At 44.8% G+C, this 24,769-nt stretch overlaps 1 protein-coding gene across 2 annotated transcripts in view; it reads right to left on the bottom strand.

The window, feature by feature from the left end:
* Positions 1 to 9,358, bottom strand: part of mrc1b (mannose receptor, C type 1b) — a 98,237-nt gene extending 88,879 nt beyond the window's left edge. The window contains exons 1-4 of one of the 2 annotated variants that reach the window (XM_061978779.1): positions 9,188 to 9,358; positions 8,267 to 8,623; positions 4,010 to 4,180; positions 3,780 to 3,935 (exon numbers count right to left, since the gene is read on the bottom strand). In XM_061978779.1, the coding sequence (XP_061834763.1) occupies positions 3,780 to 3,935; positions 4,010 to 4,180; positions 8,267 to 8,623; positions 9,188 to 9,281 (778 nt within the window). In that variant the 5' untranslated portion in view covers positions 9,282 to 9,358. The remainder of the gene's footprint in view (positions 1 to 3,779; positions 3,936 to 4,009; positions 4,181 to 8,266; positions 8,624 to 9,187) is intronic. The other variant, XM_061978777.1, reaches the window with a different exon arrangement.
* Between the last annotated feature and the right edge of the window lie 15,411 nt (positions 9,359 to 24,769).

Here is a 24,769-nt window from a genome sequence, read left to right as displayed (position 1 = left end):
TACTGCCATCTACTGTGCATGCATATATAACAATAACATCTACAGCTTTTAGAGAGTGCAGTGCACAACTGCGCACACAACAAGGAGACGAAGCAGAATGCATCATCAGAGAGGGTGTTCAGCATGGTTAGAAAAATAGTGACGGAGAATAGAACAAGGATGGACAATTCAACCCTTAACTCAACAATGAGTAGATGAGTGTTATGTGTGTATATGTGTAAATAAATGAATACTGAAATTCAAGTATTTCTTTTATTTATATATATATATATAATAAAATAAATATCCATCCATCCATTTTCTACCGCGTATTCCCTTCGGGGTCGCGGGGGGCACTGGAGCCTAACTCAGCTACAATCGGGCGGAAGGCGGTGTACACCCTGGACAAGTCGCCACCTCATCGCAGGGCCAACACAGATATATATATATATATATATATATAGCTAGAATTCACTGAAAGTCAAGTATTTCTTATATATATATACAGGGGCACCGCTAGGGATTTTGGGCCCCATGAAAATAATCTTTACAGGGCCCCCAACACAGTGTCATTATTTTTTCTGTATTATAATTTCATCATCATTAGGGGCCTCTCTGGGCCCCCCTCCATCATGGGCCCCTAGAATCCGTCTCCTTTACCCCCCCTTTTCGGCACCCCTGTAATATATATATATATATATATATATATATATATATATATATATATATATATATGAAATACTTGACTTGGTGAATTCTAGCTGTAAATATACTCCTCCCCTCTTAACCATGCCCCCATCTCCCGGAATCGGAGGTCTCAAGGTTGGCAAGTATGCCTGCAGGTGTTCTTTTAGTGCGGTTTTGAAGGAGAATAGAGAATTGATGAACGTGGACCCCCGACTTAAACAAGTTGAAAAACTTTTGGGGTGTTACCATTTAGTGGTCGATTGTACGGAATATGTTCTGTACTGTGCAATCTACTAATACAAGTCTCAATCAATCAATCAATCAATCAATCAATGGCGACATACTTCTTGTTACACAGTAGTTACCCTATCCTACCACTAGAGGGCGACACAGACCACGTTTAAAGCACTGAAAAGGGACAAGCGGTAGAAAATGGATTGGGCACTGTCTAAATCAGGGGTCGGCAACCCGCGGCTCTAGAGCCGCTTTAGCGCCGCCCTAGTGGCTCTTTGGAGATTTTTCTAAAATGTATGAAAAATGGAAAAAGATGAGGGGGAAAAAAAAATAATTTTGTTTTAATATGGTTTCTGTAGGAGGACAAACATGACACAAACCTCCCTACTTGTTATAAAGCACACTGTTTATATTAAACATGCTTCGCTGATTCGAGTATTCGGCGATCGCCGTTTTGTCCTACTAATTTTGGCGGTCCTTGAACTCACCGTAGTTTGTTTACATGTACAACTATCTCCGACTTTCTAGGACGTGTTTTATGCCACTTCTTTGTCTGTCTCATTTTGTCCACCAACGTTGTGCGTGAATACACAAAGGTGAGTTTTGTTGATGTTATTGACTTGTGTGGAGTGCTAATCAGACATATTTGGTCACTGCATGACTGCAAGCTAATCGATGCTAACATGCTATTTAGGCTAGCTAATTGCATCATTATGCCTCATTTGTAGCTATATTTGAGCTCATTTAGTTTCCTTTAAGTCCTCTTAATTCAATTTATATCTCATCACACACTATCTGTATGTAATATGGCTTTTAATTTTTTGCGGCTCCAGACAGATTTTTTTTTTGTATTTTTGGTCCAATATGGCTCCTTCAACATTTTGGGTTGCCGACCCCTGGTCTAAATCAACAGTGCTTATTCTCCATTCATCTCTAATGGACTGCTTTAATAGTCCATGTACATTTGTTTGTATATTTGTTTTATAACACATTGTAGATTATATTATATTATATATAACATTATACATATCCTGTTATATTATTGCATATTATATTGCCTAAATGTATCCTGATCATTATTAGGGCCCGCATGGCCCATTGCATAAGGACTCCCTGTGGGAGTCCTTATGCAATGGGAAATAAGGACCTATTGAATTTGTAAGGTTTTATTCTTTATTCTTTATTCTTCCGCCGCCACATTAAACTGTAATTTGACCCACTTAACATGCTTCAAAACTCACCATATTTGACCCACACATCAGGACCTGCGAAAATTGCCTTTTTTTTTAAAAAACCGAACCACAAAACTCAAAATTGCGCTCTAGCGCCCCCTAGAAAAAAAAAACTATACTACCTGTAACTCCCACTAGGAAGGTCGGAGAGACATGAAACAAAAACCTCTATGTAGGTCTGACTTAGACCTACATTTCATAATAGTACATTCTTGGGCTAAAATCAACAGGAAGTTGGCAATTCCCCCTTCAAGACAAAAAAGTACTAAAAACAGTCACTTTTGCCTCTTTGAGCTGTAATTTGACCCCCTTAACATGCTTCAAAACTCACCAAACTGAACGCACACATCAGGACTGGCAAAAATTGTGATCTAATAAAAAAACCTAACCCTAAATCTCAAAATTGTGCTCTAGCGCAATTTTTTTAATAAAACGCACAAAAAACTGCTCCTCGGATGAAAAAACTGACAAAACTGCCTGTAACTCCCACTGGGAAGGTCGGAGAGACATGAAACAAAAACCTCTATGTAGGTCTCACTTAGGCCTACATTTCATAAATTGACAACTCCCAGCAAAAATCAACAGTAAGTTTGCTATTCCCCCTTCAAAACAAAATCTTTGTAAAAAAACGGTCACCTTTCTTCAAAATCTATCTCCTCTGAGCGCGTTTGTCGTTTCGGCTTCAAACTAACACAGGAGAGAGATTGAACCCTTGTGTATAAAATAACAGAACAGCGTTTTAATACCTGCTCCGGTTTTGATTTTATGACCCTTCAAAGACCCGCTGCGCTGATGCTGCTGCGCTGCTGTTTTTTTAAGACGGCTGCTTAAAAGCAGGAAGCACCAACGTGCCCACACAATGCAGACAAGGTAGGTACACTAGACAAAAGTCTTGGGACACTTATGACTACCACCGGACAAAAGTATTGGGACACTTAGGCCGAAAACTGGACAAAAGTATTGGGACACTTAGGCCGAAAACTGGACAAAAGTATTGGGACACTTGGGACTACAACTTGACAAAAGTATTGGGACACTTAGGACTACAACTTGCCAAAAGTATTGGGACACTTGGGACTAAAACTGGACAAAAGTATTGGGACACTTAGGCCGAAAACTGGACACAAGTATTGGGACACTTAGGCCGAAAACTGGACAAAAGTATTGGGACACTTGGGACTACAACTTGACAAAAGTATTGGGACACTTAGGACTACAACTTGCCAAAAGTATTGGGACACTTGGGACTAAAACTGGACAAAAGTATTGGGACACTTAGGACTAGCACCTGCCAAATACGCGGGCCCGACCAACGCTGCTTGCAGCTTTAATTTGTATGTGTTCCCTTTAGACCACACACACACACCAACACACACCTATACCACACTTGTCCAACTTCACCATTAAAGAGTGGCTGAGAGCCTCTCTGTGCCCTACTCTCTGACCATAGTCCTTGTCCTAAGAAGATATCAGACCAGCATTCCGCATCCAGAGTAACCTACTCTATCACAGGAACATCAAGGCTGATTTGGTTGAAGCACTTATCATACCTGACATGGCAGTGACTGTGTTTGACATTTACTCTGCGTTCTTTGCAGCAGGTTAGTTCTGTGCCAGCAGCAAGGCTCCACAAGGGGGGCGTCTTACCCGAGATAAAAGCTTGCTCGTTGGTATCCGTGATGCTGACCAGGTTGGCCCCCTGCTGCTTGCAGCTCACGTCGGCCTGAGCCCAGCTCAGAACCGACTGAGTGTTCAGCTGGTAATAAGCTCCTGTGATGTGGTTCTTGTTCCAGTGTTCTGTAGCTGAGCGTTAACCACAAAAACATATTAGTAACTGTTCACAAAACAAATACCGTAGTTGCATTTGAAGCGCTTACATGTAGTCGGACAGTATCCCCACAACTCGTGTTCGTATTTGGTCCCAATAGCGCACCAAGGACGCTTAATGGAGGAGTCATAGGGAGTGCAGTCGCCAAACCAGCGATCTTTATACAGGAAGGGAAACATACACGGCCTTCCATTTCCATTTCCATCGATGGTGTAATAAGCTGCAAAAGAGGCAAAAGACGTCAATCGGAAATGTAAACACCAGGGGCGTCACTAGCTTTTAAGGACAGGGGGGGCTTTGCCCCCAGATGATGCACAGGATGCGAGCGAATGTTACGCACGAGCACAAAACTTCACAAACGGCTAACAACATACTTGCCAACCCTCCCGGATTTTCCGGGAGACTCCCGAAATTCAGCGCCTCTCCCGAAAACCTCCCGGGACAAATTTTCTCCCGAAAAACTCCCGAAATTCAGGCGGACCTGAGTGACGTGTTGACAACACACAACAACAGTGTCTACCGTAAAGCAGTTCGTTTGCCGTAAACAGCAATGTTGTGACACTTTTAAACAGGACAATACTGCCATCTACTGTACATGCATATGTGACCCACCCATAATGTGTCACGTTTTTGTGTTGATTTATTTGTTTTATTTTGTGGTTTGAATTCGTTTTTGGAGCTGTCATTACACATTTATCAGTATTCACATTGGTCAGTAGGGGGCAGTAGGGCGTTTCTTCCCAATTGAATGCTATCGCCTGCAGACCGGAAGTGTCTTGTCATTCTGATGAGCGCAACCAGTCTGTGAACAATTGAAACGTCCTGTGTGCTTTTTCCTCCTCTATAACAGGTTAGTTTTGGTGAATCAACTCACTGAATAATATCCATGTGATCTTTATAAGTTTAAGTACACATTCTGATAGTGGAGCCTAACTCTAAAGTGTTTGTGAGTTGTAGTTTGTAAATGAACACTGAAATTCAAGTATTTATTTTATTTATATATATATATATATATATATATATATATATATATATATATATATATATATATATATATATATATATATATATATATATATATATATATATATATATATATATAGCTAGAATTCACTGAAAGTCAAGTATTTCTTATATATATATATCTTAACCACGCCCCCCACCCCATCCCCGACCACGCCCCCACCTCCCGAAATCGGAGGTCTCAAGGTTGGCAAGTATGGCTAACAAAGACTTAGAAATTATTCATTGTTATTTTTTTATTTTTTTTTAAATGCACGGGACGAAATGAAATGCTCCCCGGGACGATGGCTTTTAACCATATATTTTCTTTTTCTTTTTATGTATTTATTCATTTTACATTTTATATTAAATGTCTTGGTTTTTCCTCCCTCTGAAAATCCTATTAAATGTTTAACAAGCCATCCTATAATAATACAACAGCTATTAATGTAACAATACAATAAAACAAATATATTTAATGATGTTTTTTTCATTATTTTAACAATAGGCTTATGTATATTACTTTATATAGATTCTACATGAAACACAAAACTTAAAAAAATAAATGATTTACAATTGCACACTCATTGTAAAGGAAGATAATGTGCTTCGTACACCAGCAGGACCGCAAGCAAGGTCGCAGAGAAAATGCGGGCTGGAATTTGAGTGATGTGGGCATTTTCTATATGAACAAGTGGAATGGATTGGATACTGACGCACGAAAGGGGCTCTCTACCTTACGCTACGAAGTGAGGGGAAACTGAGTGAATAATAACAGGTTATATGATTATTTATTTAAACTCATATTTGGGCCACTTTATAATGAATATGTCGGCATTTATTTGTAAAAAACAAACAAAAAAACACCAAATTATTTAGGGGGGCTTAAGAATATTTTAGGGGGGCTTGAGCCCCCCTAAAATATAACCAGTCGGAGTCTCCTAACTCATCTTTGCATTGACATATGCATTGATTTGATCAATGACCATACTTGCCAACCCTCCCGGATTTTCCGGGAGACTCCCGAAATTCAGCGCCTCTCCCGAAAACCTCCCGGGACAAATTTTCTCCCGAAAATCTCCCGAAATTCAGGCGGACTCAGGTCCATAATAACAAATATTTTATTTGAGTATTAACCCACAATTTAAACAGCATACCCGCCCAATCACGTTATAACTGTAGAATGATGGAGGGCGAGTTCTTGGTTTCTTATGTGGGGTTTATTGTTAGGCAGTTTCATTAACGTCCTCCCAGCGCGGCAACAACACACAACAACAGCAGTCACGTTTTTCGTCTACCGTAAAGCAGTTCGTCTGCCGTAAACAGCAATGTTGTGACACTCTTAAACAGGACAATACTGCCATCTAGTGCATTTGATGAAAGCACTTTTGTGCGTGCCACACATCAATGCATCATCAGAGAGGGTGTTCAGCATGGTTAGAAAAATAGTGACAGAGAATAGAACAAGGATGGACAATTCAACCCTTAACTCAACAATGAGTAGATGAGTGTTATGTGTGTGTATATGTGTAAATAAATTAACACTGAAATTCAAGTATTTATTTTATATATATATATATATATATATATATATATATATATATATATATATATATATATATATATATATATATATATAGCTAGAATTCACTGAATGTCAAGTATTTCTTGTATATATATATATATATATATATATTATCTATATATATATATATATATATATATATATATATATATATATTATCTATATATATATGAAATACTTGACTTGGTGAATTCTAGCTGTAAATATACTCCTCCCCTTTTAGCCACGCCCCCAGCCACGCCCCCAACCACGCCCCCGTCCCACCCCGACCACGCCCCCCTCCCCCACCTCCCCCACCTCCCGAAATCGGAGGTCTCAAGGTTGGCAAGTATGTCAATGACCATTTAACTAGACACCTTTCAGGTTATCATCCACAACCAAAAATAAATAAGTCATTGAATTATCTGGGTTCATACATCTATCCATCCATTTTCTACTGCTTGTCCCTCGTGGGGGTGCTGGAGCCTATCTCAGCTGCATTCGGGCGGAAGGCGGTGCACACCCTGGACAAGTCGCCACCTCTGTCATGTCTGTGTGATCATGTTTTTGTTTTGGTCATGTTCGTTTTGGTTTTTGGACTTTTTGTGCACTTTTGTTTTGTCACCGTAGCAACCATTAGTTGTCACCTGTCACGTCACGCACCTGTTTCATATTTTGAGTCACGCACCTGCTTTCACTAATCATGTCCATAGTATTTAAGTTCATTCTTTTCAGTTTGTCGTCCTGACGACATACTGTCATGACTTGGTCAAGGGTGTTAGCTTTTCCGGGATGCAACGGAAAGTTGGCTCGGGCGAGACGGGAATGTGAGTACATTACACAACACTATAACTACAAAACAAGGAAGTAAACAAAAGGCGCGCACAATGGCGGAGAACAAACTATGAAAAACAAAAAGACTATAAACATGGAACAAAAACTTACTTTGGCATGGGACATGAAGCAGGATCTTAGAGGATGAAGAGTGTACAGAAGCATAAATGTGGAGATGTCGTCAGAACGACAAACTGAAAAGAATGAACTTAAATACTATGGACATGATTAGTGAAAGCAGGTGCGTGACTCAAAACGTGAAACAGGTGCGTGACGTGACTGGTGAAAACGAATGGTTGCTACGGTGACAAAACAAAAGTGCACAAAAAGTCCAAAAACCAAAACGAACATGACCAAAACAAAAACATGATCACACAGACATGACAACCTCATCGCAGGGCCAACACAGATAGACTAGACAGACAACACTCACATTCACATACTAGGGACCATTTTAGTGTTGCCAATCAACCATGTCTTGAATGCAATCATTGTTTGGGTGATTAATCGCGTATTGACAGCCCAACTTTCAACACAACAGACGTGAGTGTCGGGCGTGAAACTTCACAAAGCCCATGAACCTGGAATAATACTCTTACACACAGGTCCCGCCTTTGTTGCGCAACTTTGTCAATCCCTGGACGGGACAGTATCATGGACGGGATCAAGTGTAACCAGAGGGTTTTAAATACAAGACGACCCTGAATTTAAGAGCAAATCGTTGAAAAAAAAAAATCACCAATCATCAGTTAGAATGGCAAAAACAAAAAAGATAAGATAGTGTTGCATCTGTCTGGGTTTTTGAAATCAGTCGACCAGGCTGTATTCGACCAACTTGACCACTAGGTAGAGCAATCAAAAGCCAGTTCTTTAACCACCCAATATCCACCTCACTGAGTACTTTACCTCGGTGTGTTCGAGAGCAGGCGCCATTGGCCGTCCCCATGATGGTGAACTCGTTGCTCGGTCCGGTCGTTTTCGAGAGCCGGATGCCACTGTCCGAAAACAGCTCGATGTAGAGCTGCTGTCCTTTCAGCGCCAGCAGCGTCCCGTTCCTGCATTCCCACTTCTGGAGGTCGCTCTTGTCGTCGCAGTCGTACACATTGACCTCGCTGCCCACGCTCCGGCCCTGAGCCCCCAGGCACTTTTTGGTGGTGGTGACGAACATGCGGTCGCCGCTGGTCCAGCGCACGTCCAGGCAGCGGGACGTTTTTTTCAGTAGACAGGAGCCCGTGGCTTTGTTGACGAGTGAGAAGGAAGAATCTGCAAAAGGAAGCGAAGCGACAAGAGGCTATCACATGTTTGTACTTCCTGCGGACTGTTCCACGAAACACAATCAACTCAAGAGTTTTGATAGTCAGTCAAGACTTTTCACGTGATATCTGTCCCATTGGGTTGAGTTTTTCCTTGCCCTGATGTGGGATCTGATGTTGTGGCTTGTGCAGCCCTTTGACACACTCGTGATTTAGGGCAATATAAGTGAACTTTGATTGATGCAAGTATTTAATTAATTTTCACGATGAAACTGAAGCATTACTGCTACAAAATGCCCTTCATCCAATAGAGAAAGAGTTCACATTAGCCTTAAAGATAACCTCCTTCTCAGAATCAGAATCAGAATAGTTTTCATTGCCATTGATTGAGAACGGGTTCACAAACTAGGAATATTTCTTGGTGCAATGGTGCAACATAAAACACATATAACACAGAATAGGTGCAACTGAGCTATCAGTTCAGGATTCTGTGTAATAGATTGACATCTACCTGCAACCCCATGGATAATACATACATGGTAAATATAGAAACATAGAAGAAATGATACTGTACCATCAGATAACGAGCACAAACATGTCGGGACGAGGGCCGCTAGCGTTATCCATGCGGTCAACATTCTCCTGATAAGTCTCAAAGCGGAAGACATCGCCCGTGCGTTGCAAGCGTCGGACTTATGAGCACGAACATGAAAAGGAGGACTTCTTAACAGAACTGACCCTTTCTTCTTCTTTTTTTTTTTTTTTTTTTTTTGCAGGGCCTGGCTTCATTGAGAAAGTGGCCTCATTCACTTCCTGTCCTGGAGGGGCAAAAAATGATGTGTAGACATTTATGTTTAACGTGATTCATCAGTCACAATTTGAGGAAAAGTGTGTGTGTGTGTGTGTGTGTTACACCCTCTTCATTGACGCACAAAATCTGGATGAATATCCCGTGCAGCGGTTCAATTGTGTAAATGTTCTAGGGCTTTTTTTTCCCCTCACAAGCTTTTTTGTGCATGGTGCAGCAATTCCAATACATTCCTACGTCAACATGTTTATTCCCATGCACAAAATGGTGATAGTTTCTCACGATGTGCGCGTCCGCCTCTTGTCTGGGTTGCTTTGTGTCACACTGGCCCAGCGACTGAGTCGCCGTCTTTGGTTAGCCGATGTAGAGACGAGTGGTGAGTGGTGGATTTGGGTAGGTCGTCCAGAAGGGAAACCAAAAATCGCTACGTCGTCGGCGTAGTCGAGTTCGTAGTTGTGGCCCGGGCCGAGGTCAACGCCAAATGTGAAGTCCAGTTTGGTGAGGTCAGTTGCGTAGTCGCGGTGAGGAACACGCTGGGAGCCACCACGCAATCCTGCCGGACCCCTGCAGTCACTTCAGTCAGGTTGCAGAGTTCCAATCAAGAGTTGTGTTAGATGGAGTCAACCATTTCCAAATATCTTGACAATGATGTCGTTCGGCATCCTCCTCTTCTCCTTGCTTTTCCTGATAGATGATGACTTTGTTGACGGAGCCAAACTTGCCACACTCAAGAAATCGCTACGCCTTCGGCGTAGTCGAGGTCGTAGTTGTGGCCCGGGCCGAGGTCAACGCCAAATGGGAAGTCCAGTTTGGTGAGGTCAGTTGCGTAGTCGCGGTGAGGAACACGCTGGGAGCCACCACGCAACCCTGCCAGACCCCTGCAGTCACTTCAGTCAGGCTGCAGAGTTCCAATCAAGAGTTGTGTTAGATGGAGTCAACCATTTCCAAATATCTTGACAATGATGTCGGCATCCTCCTCTTCTCCTTGCTTTTCCTGATAGATGATGACTTTGTTGACGGAGCCAAACTTGCCACACTCAAGAAATCGCTACGCCTTCGGCGTAGTCGAGGTCGTAGTTGTGGCCCGGGCCGAGGTCAACGCCAAATGTGAAGTCCAGTTTGGTGAGGTCAGTTGCGTAGTCGCGGTGAGGAACACGCTGGGAGCCACCACGTGACCCTCCCGGACCCCTGCAGTCACTTCAGTCAGGTTGCAGAGTTCCAATCAAGAGTTGTGTTAGATGGAGTCAACCATTTCCAAATATCTTGACAATGATGTCGGTCGGCATCCTCCTCTTCTCCTTGCTTTTCCTGATAGATGATGACTTTGTTGACGGAGCCAAACTTGCCACACTCAAAAAATCGCTACGCCTTCGCCGTAGTCGAGGTCGTAGTTGTGGCCCGGGCCGAGGTCAACGCCAAATGTGAAGTCCAGTTTGGTGAGGTCAGTTGCGTAGTCGCGGTGAGGAACACGCTGGGAGCCACCACGCAATCCTGCCGGACCCCTGCAGTCACTTCAGTCAGGTTGCAGAGTTCCAATCAAGAGTTGTGTTAGATGGAGTCAACCATTTCCAAATATCTTGACAATGATGTCGGCATCCTCCTCTTCTCCTTGCTTTTCCTGATAGATGATGACTTTGTTGACGGAGCCAAACTTGCCACACTCAAAAAATCGCTACGCCTTCGGCGTAGTCGTGGTCGTAGTTGTGGCCCGGGCCGAGGTCAACGCCAAATGTGAAGTCCAGTTTGGTGAGGTCAGTTGCGTAGTCGCGGTGAGGAACACGCTGGGAGCCACCACGCAATCCTGCCGGACCCCTGCAGTCACTTCAGTCAGGTTGCAGAGTTCCAATCAAGAGTTGTGTGAGATGGAGTCAACCATTTCCAAATATCTTGACAATGATGTCGGCATCCTCCTCTTCTCCTTGCTTTTCCTGATAGATGATGACTTTGTTGACGGAGCCAAACTTGCCCCACTCAAAAAATCGCTACGCCTTCGGCGTAGTCGAGGTCGTGGTTATGGCCCGGGCCGAGGTCAACGCCAAATGTGAAGTCCAGTTTGGTGAGGTCAGTTGCGTAGTCGCGGTGAGGAACACGCTGGGAGCCACCACGCAATCCTGCCGGACCCCTGCAGTCACTTCAGTCAGGTTGCAGAGTTCCAATCAAGAGTTGTGTTAGATGGAGTCAACCATTTCCAAATATCTTGACAATGATGTCGGCATCCTCCTCTTCTCCTTGCTTTTCCTGATAGATGATGACTTTGTTGACGGAGCCAAACTTGCCACACTCAAAAAATCGCTACGCCTTCGGCGTAGTCGTGGTCGTAGTTGTGGCCCGGGCCGAGGTCAACGCCAAATGTGAAGTCCAGTTTGGTGAGGTCAGTTGCGTAGTCGCGGTGAGGAACACGCTGGGAGCCACCACGCAATCCTGCCGGACCCCTGCAGTCACTTCAGTCAGGTTGCAGAGTTCCAATCAAGAGTTGTGTGAGATGGAGTCAACCATTTCCAAATATCTTGACAATGATGTCGGCATCCTCCTCTTCTCCTTGCTTTTCCTGATAGATGATGACTTTGTTGACGGAGCCAAACTTGCCCCACTCAAAAAATCGCTACGCCTTCGGCGTAGTCGAGGTCGTGGTTATGGCCCGGGCCGAGGTCAACGCCAAATGTGAAGTCCAGTTTGGTGAGGTCAGTTGCGTAGTCGCGGTGAGGAACACGCTGGGAGCCACCACGCAATCCTGCCGGACCCCTGCAGTCACTTCAGTCAGGTTGCAGAGTTCCAATCAAGAGTTGTGTTAGATGGAGTCAACCATTTCCAAATATCTTGACAATGATGTCGGCATCCTCCTCTTCTCCTTGCTTTTCCTGATAGATGATGACTTTGTTGACGGACCCAAACTTGCCACACTCAAAAAAATCGCTACGCCTTCGGCGTAGTCGAGGTCGTAGTTGTGGCCCGGGCCGAGGTCAACGCCAAATGTGAAGTCCAGTTTGGTGAGGTCAGTTGCATAGTCGCGGTGAGGAACACGCTGGGAGCCACCACGCAATCCTGCCGGTACCCTGCAGTCACTTCAGTCAGGTTGCAGAGTTCCAATCAAGAGTTGTGTTAGATGGAGTCAACCATTTCCAAATATCTTGACAATGATGTCGGCATCCTCCTCTTCTCCTTGCTTTTCCTGATAGATGATGACTTTGTTGACGGAGCCAAACTTGCCACACTCAAAAAATCACATTTGGCCCGGGCCGAGGTCAACGCCAAATGTGAAGTCCAGTTTGGTGAGGTCAGTTGCGTAGTCGCGGTGAGGAACACGCTGGGAGCCACCACGCAATCCTGCCGGACCCCTGCAGTCACTTCAGTCAGGTTGCAGAGTTCCAATCAAGAGTTGTGTTAGATGGAGTCAACCATTTCCAAATATCTTGACAATGATGTCGGCATCCTCCTCTTCTCCTTGCTTTTCCTGATAGATGATGACTTTGTTGACGGAGCCAAACTTGCCACACTCAAAAAAATCGCTACGCCTTCGGCGTAGTCGAGGTCGTAGTTGTGGCCCGGGCCGAGGTCAACGCCAAATGTGAAGTCCAGTTTGGTGAGGTCAGTTGCGTAGTCGCGGTGAGGAACACGCTGGGAGCCACCACGCAATCCTGCCGGACCCCTGCAGTCACTTCAGTCAGGTTGCAGAGTTCCAATCAAGAGTTGTGTGAGATGGAGTCAACCATTTCCAAATATCTTGACAATGATGTCGGCATCCTCCTCTTCTCCTTGCTTTTCCTGATAGATGATGACTTTGTTGACAGAGCCAAACTTGCCACACTCAAAAAATCGCTACGCCTTTGGCGTAGTCGAGGTCATAGTTGTGGCCCGGGCCGAGGTCAACGCCAAATGTGAAGTCCAGTTTGGTGAGGTCGGTTGCGTAGTCGCGGTGAGGAACACGCTGGGAGCCACCACGCAATCCTGCCGGACCCCTGCAGTCACTTCAGTCAGGTTGCAGAGTTCCAATCAAGAGTTGTGTTAGATGGAGTCAACCATTTCCAAATATCTTGACAATGATGTCGGCATTCTCCTCTTCTCCTTGCTTTTCCTGATAGATGATGACTTTGTTGACGGAGCCAAACTTGCCACACTCAAAAAATCGCTACGCCTTCGGCGTAGTCGAGGTCGTAGTTGTGGCCCGGGCCGAGGTCAACGCCAAATGTGAAGTCCAGTTTGGTGAGGTCAGTTGCGTAGTCGCGGTGAGGAACACGCTGGGAGCCACCATGCGACCCTGCCGGACCCCTGCAGTCACTTCAGTCAGGCTGCAGAGTTCCAATCAAGAGTTGTGTTAGATGGAGTCAACCATTTCCACCTCCGGTGACATCACTCCTGACGTCCGCCTTAGTTTCCTTCTCTTCTGCCTGGAAGGCCAAATAATCCACCAACCTCAAGATGCAGCTGTACAACTCAGTAGTGCTTCCTGAGATTTGGGCTCGCTCAGCCACCATCAACAGGACTATGAATAGTTTTGACTCCAAGACCAAAACACTATTGAAACCGCCTCAAGACTCGCTCAAAGAGGCCGCACAGTAGAGATGCGCGGATAGGCAATTATTTAATCCGCAACCGCATCAGAAAGTCGTCAACCATCCGCCATCCACCCGATGTAACATTTGATCAGAACCGCACCCGCCCGCACACGCCCGTTGTTATATATCTAATATAGACGATGCAAGGCATTAGTGAGGTTATAAAGTTTTTGCCTGTTAAAGAAAGGAGACTGATCCAATGCAGCACAGACATTCGCGTGCCACGCTGTCACGACCCAGACGCACACCAGTGCGCAATCATATGGGAGCCGCGCTGAGCGCACCTCCAAGCGCGTCTCGCTGCCGGCGACGGCCGGGTATGGGCCTGACGCTCCAGTGCCATCCATTTTCAGGGCTAGTTGATTCGGCAGATGGGTTGTTACACACTCCTTAGCGGGTTCCGACTTCCATGGCCACCGTCCTGCTGTCTATATCAACCAGGGTGAGACCCACCCCTTTCGTGAGCGCACTGCGCGCGGAGTGACCCCTGTTACGCGCCCCCGGCAACAGGGGTGGCGGGCAGGTAAGCTGCGCGGGCGGAGCGCGCGGAGTGACCCCTGTTACGAGCCCCCGGCCACGGGGGTGGCGGGCAGGTAAGCTGCTTACCTGCTGCGCGTGACGCCGGCCGCGGCGAAGGCGGACGAGGCGGGATGTAGGTGCGGTGGGCGCGGTGGTGACCCTGGACGTGCGTCGGGCCCTTCTCGCGGATCGCCTCAGCTACGGCTCCCGGTGGGGCCCTCTCGGGGGAAGGGGCCTCGGTCCCGGACCCCGGCGAGGCGTCCCTTCTCCGCTCAGTAAAAGTGTCCATCTCTTTTTTTTTTTTTCTTCTGTTGTGGCATATGCTGCAGGTGCCTGCTCGTTTTTCGTATGTGGGTAACAACATTTAACTATGTATATATATTTCCGAATTGGTTTAACTGCCACCCGCCTGAATCTATTTAAAATCTAATTTTTTTTTTATTTCAACCGCCCGACCCGACCCGACCCGCGGATAAAATCTAATTTTTTAAAATTTCATCCGCCCGATCCGCGGATAATCCGCGGACTCCGCGGTTGTGCCCGCAAACCGCGCATCTCTACTGCACAGCCACGACTTCTTGGCCAAGTGTGTCGGAACGACCACCTGGATGCAGCAATTGCCCTGAGGAATAACACCCCCAATCACTGGTGACTGTTACGGTTCAAACACCTGCCGCCTCTCACTCTGCTGCGCTCACTCAACAATCAACACACCTGGCGCTGATGAGAGCTCCCCTGCCTTCTTAAGCTACCGTGTCCTGCGTTCCAGTGCCAGAACGTAGCTACTTGGACCCGTACAGTAAGCCTTACACGTCTCTAGCTTCCTTGCCTGTGTGCTTGTTACGGCTCAGACTCCTGCCAACGCCGTTCATCCATCTGTGCGCTCCAGTGAGTGCACCTCGGGACACGCCCACGGCCGCGCTCAGCCAGGGACGTTCCGCGCGCGTCTCCGCCCAGCAGACCTACTCAGTGGCCTAGTGGTTAGAGTGTCCGCCCTGAGATCGGTAGGTTGTGAGTTCAAATCCCGGCCGAGTCATACCAAAGACTATAAAAATGGGACCCATTACCTCCCTGCTTGGCACTCAGCATCAAGGGTTGGAATTGGGGGTTAAATCACCAAAATGATTCCCGGGCGCGGCCACCGCTGCTGCCCACGGCTCCCCTCACCTCCCAGGGGGTGATCAAGGGTGATGGGTCAAATGCAGAGAATAATCTCGCCACACCTAGTGTGTGTGTGACAATCATTGGTACTTTAACTTTAACTTTAACTTTAGAAGCCGCCAGCTGCAATCATTTACCGGCAATCGGCACACCTGCCTGTGATGATCAAGCAGTCTTCTTAAGCCTGGGCAACCTGCCGTCGCTCGCCGGAGTATAGTCTTCTTACCCTTGTAAGCATCCCGTGTCTGGCTTCCATCCCGCGAACTCGCGCCTCCCCTGTGACTTCCGTGTTTCCGTTGTGTTCTGATGTTCCTGTTGTCTTCCTGCAGCGCTTCCCGTGTTCTTCCGTGATCCCCTGTTGTTTCCCCTACCTCCCGGACTGCCCTTTCGGATTCTCGACCTCCCGCTTGGAAACGGATCTTGCCTCTTCTCTCCTGCCCTGGATCATCTCCTCTCGCCCAACACAACACTTGGTAACACACACTACAGCTCTCCCGTCCAAAGGCAAAACCCAGTAACTCAATTTTGGTCAAAAAATTCACTAAAGGAAGGCGCACCATGCAGTACAAAGTGGACTTCGCTGACCATTACACTGAAGTTGATTTCTTGACTTCGAAATTCGATGTCACAGCGGAATTTCCCCCCAGACGGACAGAACCACGTGGCATTCCGCCATCAAAGAAGGAGGGAATAGTTAAATTGTTGCGCGTTGCTCCTCCTGCAAAGAGGCTCTTCTGGTTGGATATTCCTGACCGAGATGTCAGTGACTTGGCAGGGTCCGTAAGATAAACAGTGTAGTGACAAAGCGGCGAATTGGCTTAACCCTGATAAAATGCTGACGCTCCTGTCATTTGTGCACGCAAATGTGGATATATGGTTCAGTCGAAATGCAACATTGTAGTTCCCATAGAGTGACACGTTCGTTTTATGTTCTACAAACATCTTGAAAAAATAAATCAGTGTATTTTTCACTATACTAGGATTTACCTTTGTAATATTTTTGATGCCTTCCGTGAATTACTATGACAAAACCCAGTAACTCATTTTCCCGCCAAATTTTAGGGACATTCTGAACGAAAATTGCAGGCTGGAATTGCGGATACCAATTAACATCAACAAAGCAGAAATCAAATCTCTGTGAATGGATGGGACTTTAATATAAAATAGATTGGTTTTCGTTTGTTTTATCAAAATCAGCTAGAAGTGAGTTACTAGGTTCTGCTTTTGGACGGGAGAGCTAATCACATACACTTTTGGATCTAGTTCACACTCCATTTCCTTAGTTTATATTTGTATTGTTTGATTATTATATATATATACATATATGGTTAATATATATAATAAATCATTGTACATACCATCCCCTGGTGTCTGTCGCCGTCACCTCCCCTTAGTCCAACCATTACAGTGCTTCCTCGCTCTTTGTGTTTCCCCTCCTTTGTGCTCATTGTGTCTTGTCCTGTGTCGTCATCCAGCAGCCTCGTCATTCCCTGGTTTCGAGCTGTGTGTCTCGTCTTCTCGGATCCCCTCTGCTGCCTTCCCGGATCTCGACCTCACGCCTGCCCCCAGACAACGACGCCTCTCTCCAGCCCCTGATCACCTGCCTGTCCCCGGAACTCCGAGCCTGCATTGCTCTTTCTGGACTTCCGCATCGATCTCAACACGCACCTTCAACACCACCCGGTAACACTTTACATATATTCGCTTCTCTTAGTCACACTATATGTATTTGGATTAATCGCACACATCATTCCTGTATATTAGTAAACACGCTGCAAGCTAAACGTCTCCTTCAATCAATCAATCAATCAATGTTTATTTATATAGCCCTAAATCACAAGTGTCTCAAAGGGCTGCACAAGCCACAACGACATCCACGGTACGGAGCCCACATAAGGGCAAGGAAAAACTCACAACCCCAATGGGACGTCGATGTCCTTCTCCACTGTACCGTTACAATGACGTCCAAGAGGCCAACCTGACGCTGGAGGAACACCATCCAGAATACGTCACTGCTACTACGTGCTATTTAACCACAACATGCCTGAAAATTAGTGTTTGTTTTGCGCAGTCCTGCTTACTAACAAATGAACGGTATCAAAATGCAGTCTACTGACTGATTGACAGCAATAAATGGAGCAGAGATCCACAAAAGGGATGACAGTACACAGCATAACAACGGCCAACATGCTCTCTCTTGGTTGCTTTGTTGGGTCCGCTCCTGTCTCTGGCCATGCTCCCCCCCTTGTCGTCTTTGTTTTACTTTTGTTGCTGAATGTAGAAATGGCTGGTTGCATCAGCTCTGCTCTCTTAATGTCCTTAATGTGCTTTGTGTTCTTTGATGCTTCCCTCTTACACACATGCTTATGTGTGCTATGGCTATGAGTTAAATATTTTCCTTGGCGTCAGTCTGCACCCCCTCTCCGGGGCCCAGGCTTAGACTTAGACCCAGCGTTTACCTGTTTCTCACCTTTTTGGTAAGGGGCGCCGGAAGTTGGCAGACCCGTCAGCGATCCTGTTCTGTCTCCCTGTAATGTTTGTCTGCTCTTGAATGGGATTGTGCTGAAAATATTAATTTCTTCTCGGGGATAAATAAAGTATTTCTGATTCTGATTCTGATTGTTATTCTCTGGGCTTTGAATCGATTACAACTGGGCTGTTCAGACTGTGTTAGAAGACGTTTCAGTTTCAGTCATGTATGAGGTTTTTTTTGCCTTTTGGTTCGGGACCCTCTGGGACTGTGCGACAAGGGTTGGCACTTTCGTGAATTCTGCGGTGCTTTTTGTGAACTTCTGGATCTGCCTCCCCGGAGCTCTTTGGCCATGGAGACCAGCTGCTGGGTCTCTGCCACACCGGAGTCCGTTTGAAGAGACTGGAGGAGATGTGGATGAAGAGACAGGGCTGCGGAGCTGGTGCTGAGCGCCGGGACAGACAAGCGCCACAGTGTCTTGGCTGAATGAGCCGGTATCGGACACCTCGGGCTCCTTGGACGTATCCTTGCTCGTCCATTGGTGGGCAACTCTCTTGGTTGCTTTGTTGGGTCCGCTCTTGTCTCTGGCCATGCTCCCCCCACCCCAGCAGACGATGGCGTGGAACACCGCAGAGGCCACCACAGTGTATATGTTTTGTTTTTGTTGTTTTACTTTGATGGCTGTGTGTAGAAGTGGCCTGTTGCATCAGCTCTGCTCTTTTAATGTCTTTAATGTCATTCTCTGATGTTTCCCTCTTACACAGATGTTTATGTGTGCTATGGCTATGAGGTTTTTTTTCTCCCTTGGCCTCAGTCTGGACCCCCTCTCCCGGGGCCCAGCCTTAGACTGATTTTTTTTTTCCTCACTCCCCCCCATCCCCAGCGTTTATCTGTTCCTCACCTTTTTTGTAATGGGTGCCGAAAGTTGGCAGACCCGTCAGCGATCCTGTTCTGTCTCCCTGTAATGTTTGATCCTGTTCTGTCTTGAATGAGATTGTGCTGAAAAATCTTAATTTCCCCTCGGGGATTATTAAAGTATTTCTGATTCGGATTCGGATTTATCAGACGATAAATACCCTTCACCATCCCCTCAGACGAGGGTTGTCCTATCCCAGGGGTCAGCAACCCGCGGCTCCGGAGCCGCATGCGGCTCTTTGATCAGTCTGATGCGGCTCAGCTGCATACCCGCCAACCCTCACGATTTTTCCGGGAGACTCCCGAATTTCAGTGCCTCTCCCGGAAATCTCCCGGGGCAACCATTCTCAGATTTTCACCCGTACTATTGAGGGCGTGCCGTGACGGCTCTGCCTTTAGCGTCCTCTACGACCTGTCATCGCATCCGCTTTTTCACCATACTAACTGCGTGCCGGCCCAGTCAAAAGTTGTATGCGGCTTCTGCATACACAGGTAAGTGACTGCAAGGCATACTTGATCAATACTCATACAGGTCACACTGAGGGTGGCGATATCAACAACTTTAACACTGTTACAAATATGCACCACACTGTGAACCCACACCAAACAAAAATGACAAACACATTCCGGGAGAACATCCGCACCGTAAAACAACATAAACACAACAGAACAAATACCCAGAATCCCTTGCAGCCCAAACTCTTCCGGGCTAATTATTAGTAGATTGCACAGTCAGGGGCGCCGCTAGGGATTTTGGGCCCCATGAAAAGAATCTTTACAGGGCCCCCAACAGTGTCAGTATTTTTTCTGTATTATAATTTCATGATCATTAGGGGCCTCTCTGGGCCCCCCTCCATCATGGGCCCCTAGAATCCGTCTCTTTTACCCCCCCCTCCCACCCCTTTTCGGCGCCCCTGTGCACAGTACAGTAAATATTCCGTACAATTGACCACTAAATGGCAACACCCAAACACGTTTTTCAACTTGTTTAAGTCGGGGTCCACGTTAATCAATTCATGGGAGTTAAAAACGTTTTGTTGCATGTAGAAATGTTATTTCATTTTCTCTGCAGTCGTTCATTGATTTCATAAATATAACCCATAATAGTTTGTTTATACATAGCTAGGGCTGCAGCTAACGATTATTTTTCTATCGATTAATCTATAGATTATTTTTTTCGATTAATCGGTTAATCTATAGATTATTTTTTCGATTAATCTATAGATTATTTGTCCTTTTACCGATTTTTTTTTTAATTTAAAATGAAGAGGAAAAAATAAATGTAGGCCAGTTTTTTCAAAAGGCATGGCTTTTATTTACAAAAAAAAAAGTATGGCCACTAGTCAGTCAACATTGACAACAACATGACAAAATATTCTGTAACAATGTAAACATTTAAAACTTTTAACATTTAACAAAATTAAAAGTAGCTTATTTGCTTTTTAATGTGCAAATATAAAAGTAAACATCCAGTGCAAATCTTAATATTCTGGAATAGTATAAGCATTTCAAAAGTAAAAGTATTGCTTATTTTGCTTTAAAATGTGCAAAAATAAAGATAAACATCCAATACAAAAAAGTGCAAAACGGAAATATTCTGTAACAAGTGTAAACATTTCAACAAAAGTAAAAGTATTGCTTATTTGCTAAAATGTGCAAAAATAAAGCTAAACATCCAATACAAAAAAGTGTACAGTGTAAACATTTCAACAAAAGTAAAAGTATTGCTTATTTTGCTTAATAACACAACAATGATAGTATGATTAAAGTGAAAGTTAATTGTTGGTTTGTACATAGTATATGTAACTGTTAATGTTGTAAAAGGTATTTGCACAACTAATTAACGTTAGCGTTTGTGACACGTCTTGTGCCGTGGGGTTCTTTCAGGACCGACAGACTGAACGCCAGACGGCTTTGCCAGGTTTACAATCTATTAATTTTACACAAAGTCTTTTCTCTTCCAACTGCGCGGATCGCGCACCTGGGCACGATTGCGGCGTCGCTCCCGGCGCGCCCCGCCTCGCCGCTCGCTCGCCGCCGCCGCCTCTCCACAGCGTTAAAGAGGAGCGCGTCTTTGTAAACACTGAACAGGCACGCCAAACGCGCCTCTCAGAGCGAAACGGTGCTTTAGTTTATGAATTTACAACGCAGATACAAATGACACATTCATGTTTTTGTGTAATAATGACAACGTATACGCACGCGGACGATTGACTTGTTGATGGTGATGGCAAGAACGCTGTCGGGGGTTTTCTTTTCAAATGTTCCTTCATAGCCGTAGTGCTGCTATGATAGGCCATTTCCGCTCGACACAGTGTGCATACAACAACATTATTAGGCCGTTTATTGAAATACTCCCACACTTTTGACGACTTTTGGCGTGCTTTTTTCCCCTCGCTCGCATCGTCTGCTTTGCGCTCCGCCATGACAGTAAAGTAGTGTGACGTAAATATGCGACGCGCCGACGCACAAAAACGGCGTCGACGTATTTACGTAACCGATGACGTCGACTACGTCGACGCGTCGTTTCAGCCTTATACATAGCACAAAGCAAAAAAAACAACTTTATATGCAGTGTTATTTCATTTTAAATTTCAAAAGAGTTTTGTGGCTCCCATTGTTTTCTTTAATTTGTAAAACGGGTCAAAATGGCTCAAGGTTCAACTTTATTGTCCCCGCGGGGAAATTTGTCTTGGGCACAGTGCATCATTGCTTTCTTAACATACCCAAAAACAACAGAACAAAAACACAAGCACAGACACAACCACAACCATACAACTAACATTTAAACATCAGAACATGGAGCTTGATAGACATAGGTGGCACTTTTGATGTAGGCATAAAATCTACAGTATGGAGATAAAGATAAAGTACCAATGTGCATTGCACTAGAGCTCATGGATAAAGTGCTGTGTGCTAAAGTGCTTAGTTCTAAAGTGCTATGTGCTATGTGCTAAAAAAAAGTGCTAACCTATGTATTAAAATTATATTGCACATTGTTGGTCAGCTTCACGGTGGCAGAGGGGTTAGTGCATCTGCCTCACAATACGAAGGTCCTGAGTAGTCTTGGGTTCAATCCCGGGCTCGGGATCTTTCTGTGTGGAGTTTGCATGTTCTCCCCGTGACTGCGTGGGTTCCCTCCGGGTACTCCGGCTTCCTCCCACCTCCAAAGACATGCACCTGGGGATAGGTTGATTGGCAACACTAAATTGGCCCTAGTGTGTGGATGTGAGTGTGAATGTTGTCTGTCTATCTGTGTTGGCCCTGCGATGAGGTGGCGACTTGTCCAGGGTGTACCCCGCCTTCCGCCCGATTGTAGCTGAGATAGGCTCCAGCGCCCCCCGCGACCCCAAAAGGGAATAAGCGGTAGAAAATGGATGGATGGATTGTTGGTCAGCTTAATGGAGGCTGGGACAAATGATAATTTAAGGCGGTTAGATTTGCATAGTGGTACCCGGAGTCTTCTCCCTGATGGCAGGGTTCCATATTCAGGAAAGAGTGGGTGTTGTGAGTTGGAAATAATTTTCTTAGCTTTTTTCCTAACTGCCTGCCTCATAGATGCTCTGTATAGGCTCATATTCTTTCCTCCCTACGATTTTCATTGCCGTTTTATGCATGCCGGCCAGTTTGCTTTTTAGCTTAACGGTTAGGTTGCCAAACCTAACCGTTTGAGTGGTAAAGGTTGCCGACCCCTGTCCTATCCAGACTGTGAGGAATCGTCTTTCTAAATAAAAACCTGAACATAAAATCAATGCACAAGAAGATACTGACTTGGATGAATGAGAATATTCGCAGGCAAGGATCTCTTTTCCTCGTATTAAAGCAACATTTTTATTGCTTTGGTTGCTAATAAGGAGAACATGTTGATCCAGAGTGTAGCAACACGATATCCTGTTTTGGGTCATTCAGAAGTTGAGGTTTGCGCTCCCCTAACATCCATCATAGCATTTTGCATTTTCACTTCCTCACTTTGCAGCATGGAGCTGATGAAATATGATCACTTGTTTGCTGTGCTTGTGTATTTTAGTGTGTGCGTGTGTGTGTGTGTGTGTGTGAAAAACACTTTTCTCTCTTGTTATCACTGGTTGTGTTCTTTGATACGTGACTGGACCCACGCATGCAAACCTTTGATCGGGACTATTCACCAGCAGCTTTATGGGCCCGGTGCTTGTGTTCTGTACGCCAAACAAAAAGTGTGACCTGACACCTGTGATTGTGGGTACTATTTGAAGTGGAAGACGAATAACCCTAATCATAAGAATAACTAACTAAACCTAATTTGCAACCCGTGCCTCCAATGGAAAGAAAGAATTGAGATCATTCCTTTTCAGGCTTAAGCTGTCGCCATTGATTTTTAAACTGTTATTATATAAATGCAGAAATGAGTTAAAGCACAATGACTAGTCAAATTTAAAACCTGATTAACAGTCAGTTCTAGGTGGAAAAAGCCTAATGCAAAAATGATGATAATAATACAAACCCTGTTTCCATATGAATTGGGAAATTGTGTTATATGTAAATATAAACGGAATACAATGATTTGCAAATCCACATATTCAGTTGAATGCACTACAAAGACAACATATTTGATGTTCAAACTCATAAACTGTATTTTTTTTTTTGCAAATAATAACTAACTTAGAATTTTATGGCTGCAACACGTGCCTCCAATGGAAAGAAAGAATTGAGATCATTCCTTTTCAGGCTTAAGCTGTCGCCATTGATTTTTTAAACTGTTATTATATAAATGCAGAAATGAGTTAAAGCACAATGACTAGTCAAATTTAAAACCTGATTAACAGTCAGTTCTAGGTGGAAAAAGCCTAATGCAAAAATTATGATAATAATACAAACCCTGTTTCTATATGAGTTGGGAAATTGTGTTAGATGTAAATATAAACGGAATACAATGATTTGCAAATCCACATATTCAATTGAATGCACTACAAAGACAAGATATTTGATGTTCAAACTCATAAACTTTTTTTTTTTTTTGCAAATAATAATTAACTTAGAATTTTATGGCTGCAACACGTGCCAAAGTAGTTGGGAAAGGGCATGTTCACCACTGTGTTACATCACCTTTTCTTTTAACAACACTCAATAAACGATTGGGAACTGAGGAAACTAAGCTATGAAAGTGGAATTCTTTCCCATTCTTGTTTTATGTAGAGCTTCAGTCGTTCAACAGTCCGGGGGTCTCCGCTGTCGTATTTTACGCTTCATAATGCGCCACACATTTTCGATGGGAGACAGGTCTGGACTGCAGGCGGGCCAGAAAAGTACACACACTTTTTTTTTTACGAAGCCACGCTGTTGTAACACGTGCTGAATGTGGCTTGGCATTGTCTTGCTGAAATAAGCACGTGCGTCTATGAAAACCTGTATGTACCTTTCAGCATTAATGGTGCCTTCACAGATGTGCAAGTTACCCATGCCTTGGGTCACTAATGCACCCCCATACCATCACACATGCTGGCTTTTCAACTTTGCGTCGATAACAGTCTGGATGGTTCTTTTCCTCTTTGTTCCGGATGACACAATTTTGAATATTTCCAAAAACAATTTGAAATGTGGACTCGTCAGACCACAGAACACTTTTCCACTTTGCATGAGTCCATCTTAGATGATCTCGGGCCCAGAGAAGCCGGCGGCGTTTCTGGGTGTTGTTGATAAATGGCTTTCACTTTGCATAGTCGAGCTTTAACTTGCACTTACAGATGTAGCGAC

The sequence above is a fragment of the Nerophis lumbriciformis genome, linkage group LG19 (genome assembly GCF_033978685.3).
Source record: "Nerophis lumbriciformis linkage group LG19, RoL_Nlum_v2.1, whole genome shotgun sequence".
Classification (NCBI taxonomy): Eukaryota; Metazoa; Chordata; class Actinopteri; order Syngnathiformes; family Syngnathidae; genus Nerophis; species Nerophis lumbriciformis.
The sequence above is the reverse complement of the archived record's forward strand: the minus strand, read 5'-3'. Positions and strand labels throughout refer to the sequence as shown.